The sequence below is a fragment of the Limulus polyphemus genome, unplaced genomic scaffold (assembly GCF_000517525.1).
Source record: "Limulus polyphemus unplaced genomic scaffold, Limulus_polyphemus-2.1.2 Scaffold1509, whole genome shotgun sequence".
Classification (NCBI taxonomy): Eukaryota; Metazoa; Arthropoda; class Merostomata; order Xiphosura; family Limulidae; genus Limulus; species Limulus polyphemus.
In genome coordinates this window covers 101,656-106,928 of record NW_013667119.1, presented here as the reverse complement: position 1 = coordinate 106,928, position 5,273 = coordinate 101,656, and the positions used below count along the sequence as shown (strand labels likewise).

The 5,273-nt window shown below is 34.5% G+C and overlaps 1 protein-coding gene across 1 annotated transcript in view; it reads left to right on the top strand.

The window, feature by feature from the left end:
• Positions 1 to 5,273, top strand: part of LOC106463882 (zinc finger protein 501-like) — a 15,959-nt gene that overhangs the window by 2,101 nt on the left and 8,585 nt on the right. The window contains exon 3 of the mRNA XM_022391503.1: positions 4,238 to 4,350. Within this exon, the coding sequence (XP_022247211.1) occupies positions 4,238 to 4,350 (113 nt within the window). The remainder of the gene's footprint in view (positions 1 to 4,237; positions 4,351 to 5,273) is intronic.

The following is a 5,273-nucleotide window of genomic DNA, read 5'->3' as shown; positions in this document are numbered from 1 at the left end:
CACTTCATTGTTGTTTGAAGTAATAATCAGCAATAAATATGAAACACTTCACTGTTGTTTGAAGTAATAATCAGCAACAAATAAGAAACACTAGAATGTGATTTAAACACAACTACGATAACTTAGGTAATTTATATAAATCAACTAATCATTATCTGGCATGTTGTGACAGTTCTCAAAGTAAATTTCAGAGGATCTATTTAAGCAGTTGTTGTCCGTATGTTGTTTCATTTTCTGGCTCTTTAATGATTTCCAAGTTGTCCACATATATAGTCCAATGTAGGCTTTTTGCTGTCAAGGGATCAGTTTAGTATTAAGTCATGGGCAGGTCAAATAGCACATAAATTTTTATAAAGCTATATACAAATTTCATTAAATTACTTTATTATTCTTTGGTAGATTGTTTAGGCAGAGTATTCCTGATGAGTAAACTAGAATGGACAGCAACTACCTGGTTTAAAAACACAAGTATAGAGGACAAAGTTTTGAAAATTTTCTGTCTTTCATATTGTAGTCTTTCCACCAATCAGAATTAGGGATAAACAAACCAATCACAACATGTCCTCCACAGTTCATCAGGATACTATATAGAACTGCAACATCTTACACACACCCTGACCTGAAGATGGAAGACTTTTGAAAGTTATTGTCTATACTTGTGTTTTTACAACAGGTAGTTGCTGTCCATTCCATATAAAGAAACTTGGCATCAATACATGATTAACAAATCAAACTTTATTAATGTTAAAAGGAAATATTTTTAAAATCCTCAAATTTGAGAATTCCTCTTATTTAATTTATTTACCATCCCTCAAGAAATAAAGAATTTAACTTAAATTACACATTATAATATAAATATTACTCAGACAAAGTATAATTTCTATAGTCTTATTTGTTAATGGAGCTGTAAACTAGAAAACCAGACCCCTTTACCACACCCAACTCTCTCAGATGAGGCTAGCAGTTATCATATTCATAGTAAGATGGAGATACATAATTGGTTCTGTGTTGTTCCTCCAGGGGCTCTGAGGCTGAAATTTAGGGTGATCCTCAACATTCTGTAGAGAATTTACATTTGCTTTTTCCTGCTCCTTCTTTTAGTTTGTTGGCGTTTCAGTCCCCCTGTGGGACAGTGGTGAGTTTGCAGACTCATAACACTGGGGTCAGGGGTTTGGTTTCCCAGAGTGGACACGGCGGATAGCCCAAAGATGCTTTGCTCAAAGAAAACAAATTTACTTTACAAAGAGCTGTTCCAATCAATGGTAATCAACACAGTCTTTAAATGATCTGTAAATAAAAAACAAAAAGGGGGAAAAGCTGCCTTTGATTCGTTTTCTTCTGTTGGTTCTGCGAGAGGATGATGTTTTAAGCTTTTTTCCTAGTTGCTTTTAAGCCTGCTCCTGACTTGATGACTGAAAGGCCTTGGAGCGAATTTTTTAGTTTTCCTTTCCATCCACGAATATTATGGTTCATGCTGGAAGGTTTACTTCTCAGTTAAGTGAAGGGACAGTTATGCCTCATCTGACATGTCAGAACATCATGATTTAGCCTACCACCACCAGGTGGAATCATTTTTCGAATTTCAAATAATACTTCTATTCCTCGAATTTTGTAGTACTAAGGTGGAGTTTGTAGTTAAACTGAATAAATCAATGTCCCCTGATGGACAGTCTTTAAAGGACCTACTAATAAAAAACAAAAACGTGGCCACTTTGGGATAAGCTGCCTTTGATTTGTTTTCTTCTGTTGGTTCTTCGATAGTGTGATATTTTTAGCTTTTTCCTGGTTGCTTTTGAGCTTGCAGCTTACTTGATGGCTGTAAGGTGTGGGAGTGAATTTTTAGTTTTCTTTCCATCTATGGATATTGTGGAATTTACTATGGCCACATAGTTGGGGAGTGAGGATGAGTGTTTATATTTCCAGACTGGATGAGTTCTGTTTCCTCAGGTTGAATAAGGCATACAAGATCCTTTCGTTACAAACCTGGGGTTTTTCCTTTTGGACTTCTTCAGGTTGAGGAGAAGGTTTGCCCACCTCACTGTTGCTTACTTTCTCATCATGATTCTGGTGACTCATTCTGTGGCTTCAGGTTGGGATCCACTCAGAAGTGTATATATATATGGGATATGGGGACCATGGCCCTTTAATTACAACCCCGAGCAGTGGAACCTCAGCTGTCTGGTTGAGGCCTGGCCTGTAGTAATGATAAATTAGTTAAAATTTCATACCTGTTCTGGATATAGTGCAGTTCCCCCATTAGGGTGCTAATCTTCTATTGACACACCCATGATCTATACAGATGCTTTCTGCATGGATAATGCCCTCACCGTATTCTAGATATAAGTGGGAGTGCAAGTAAATATGTTTTTGAAGATAACATTTTTCTAAATTGAAAATGTATTTCCAATAATACTTACCTCCTTTCACACTCTCCCACCCTTTCTCCTCACTAAGAGCCAGAGTTAGAAACTGTGATTGAGTCAGTCTTGAAAAAATGATAACATTATCTGAATAAGGTGCTTATATACGGTAGCAGGATAGAGGGAGCATTGACATAGATGGAGAGTGTCACAAGATAAATATAGCCAAGATTAATTGAGTGTGGTATAAAAGACTCGAGCAAGTGAGAAAAAATCAGAACAATGCTTAGGTGAGCAAAGAAAGAAATTCTGGCAGTTGAGTAATAGCTATAAGTGGGAGGTAAGTTTTATTGGAAATACATTACCTCTGCTGCAGAAGACTGATTTTGTTGAATTCACAGCTCTTCAATGTCTCTTCCTGAACCTAAGATAAATAAAATAGTAATCTTACCTCCAACAGTTGTTGAAATCCAAAATGGATGATTTTAGTTTTTTCATGCTTCATCTAAATTGATAATAGCTAATTTTTTTTGCAGTTAAAAGTACCTTCTACAGAGGTAACATTGAAACTTGGAACACCAGTTTAGTTTCACATCAGAAATAGCATATGGGGATTTTAAGATTTAGTTTAAAGTAGTTTAATAACATTTATAGTATACAGAAGTACATAAGCAAGAAAAAAGATTTCTTTTAATGCATTAAAAGAAAATGTTTGAAAATTTTATCTTAAAAGTTACAAAAAAGAGTGGTTACATGAAATGCTCCTCTAGATAGGAATGAGAGAATTACCATTATAGTACCAATAATTGTTCACTTTCTGACATGATATCTTACCAACTCTGTCTAAATAACTGGCATTACAGCGAAGATTACTTCTAACAACAATTTTAGAATGTTTTGGTTCATGACAAAAACTTTAATAACAAACTCAACTATTTCCATGATTCAACATAGTTTTCTTAAAGCTCACGATTCTCTTCAGAATGTACTTTGTTAGTTATCAATATTGAGGTGGTTTACTGTGTTACAGTGCTGCTATTGATAAAGAATTCAGTATGATGTAATGAAAATTTTAACATACAGGTTGAATTAAAGAAATGCCAAACCCCCAAATTTTTATATTACTTTATATTATTTCTTGAAGACAGGTCAAGTCACTAACAGTTAAGGTCACTTACATTGCTTGAAAAACAATTTGCACAATTTCTCTTGTTGCACGAGACTGTGTTTAGGCAGCTTCATCCATGTATGAAGTAAACATTTACTTCTGCAATTGTTGTAGATGCTATTGTATCCTCTGTGCTGGTACTCATCATTGCAGTATTTCGAAATTTTAAAGACATGACATCTATCCTGCAAAGTTTGTCTTATAGTTCCAATCTGGAAAGAATTCACCAAAGTGCTTAATTTTCACATTCTTTTACTTTCCTACTCAATGTTCCAATTGCCATGACCTTGCATTCTGAGGATCATTTTGCTCTTTTTCTTTGTATGTGCCTGCTGACTCAGCTGCTTACATTAATTTTGTAGAATTATCAGTTTTGTATGTTGTGTTTTTCAACTCCAAAAGTACATGTACATTTTACTGTTGAGAACTTTCTGGTACCAGGTATAGGAAAATACTTTCTCTCTGACCCTGGCTACTTGTTTAGTGATCATTTGGGACTACATCTAACAATGTGCATCTCAGTCCAGGTATATTTTCAGAACCTGCTCTCTACTGAAAGTTGATACATTTCTATGCACCAATATATCATGTAAGACATTATAGGAGAGGCCTGTTCAGCTAAATATGTTGTATAGATTATGATTATGATTAATTGGTGCATAAGTTATGAGATGTGTTATGGGGAAATCTACACTGTTTGTATTTCTAGCTACGGGAAATGCTGATTACATGATAGAAAGATCTCTACATACCATTTTGAAGTTTGGTATGATAAAAGAGGAGAAAGAAGATAACTGTGATGGAGCAACAGTGAAAACTGAGGTAATTTGTAGATTAAAACTTTTACAATTGTGTTATTAGTGAGAATATATAGTTGTAATTGTGTCTTATTGGACATATTGTTGACACTAATTTGTATTAACATGTTTGTAGTTTTTAGATATACAAAACTGTTTTAACTTAAGTTTAATGTGAGTGTTATGATTTAGATACTTTATATAACATTAGTGTTACATTTAGTTATTTTTAGAAGCAATAGTTTATTGCAAGTTTGTTTCTGTAATTGGTCACGAATCATACATTTTTTAGTTCACTAGGAATGAATTGGTGATTGTTATATTATTGTATGATGTTACTAGAACCTTCTGAGTTTTTCTCATTGTTTTAATTGAATGTAATTGCATCATAATATCTCATAGTATGTTGGAATGTTCTTTGTTTAAAGTTACAGTTTTCGTATTCTTTAATAGATATACTAAAGTTTCCAAAACATACATATCTCCACTGACACTAATAGCTATTTCTCGATCTTCATCTTTTTCATCTAATGTTGTGTTCGCTTGCTCCATTCTTTATATACCCCACTCGACTGCTCTCAGCAATATCTAATTTGCACAACTTTTCGCCGGCCCTCACACACCCTCTATGCAGGTACTGCATATAAGCATTGTATGCAGACAATAAAATCACTTTTTTCTCAACAGAGCACGAGCATTCAGACTAATGTTTTTGAGTTACATTTTCTTAGTTTTTGCTTTCTAGTAATCGGGAATTGTTTGTTTTGTTATCCAGAGATATATTTCATTGAATTTGTTTCTTCCTACGGATATATCCCCCCCCCCCCCAAAAAAAAAATGGATATGAATTCATGTGTAATGGTTTCAAGCATGGAGGCTAGTCAGCCTTCGTCTATTCCCCCTTTGTTACCTAGTGATGGTCAGCAGTCGGGGGGAGCCACTCTCCAT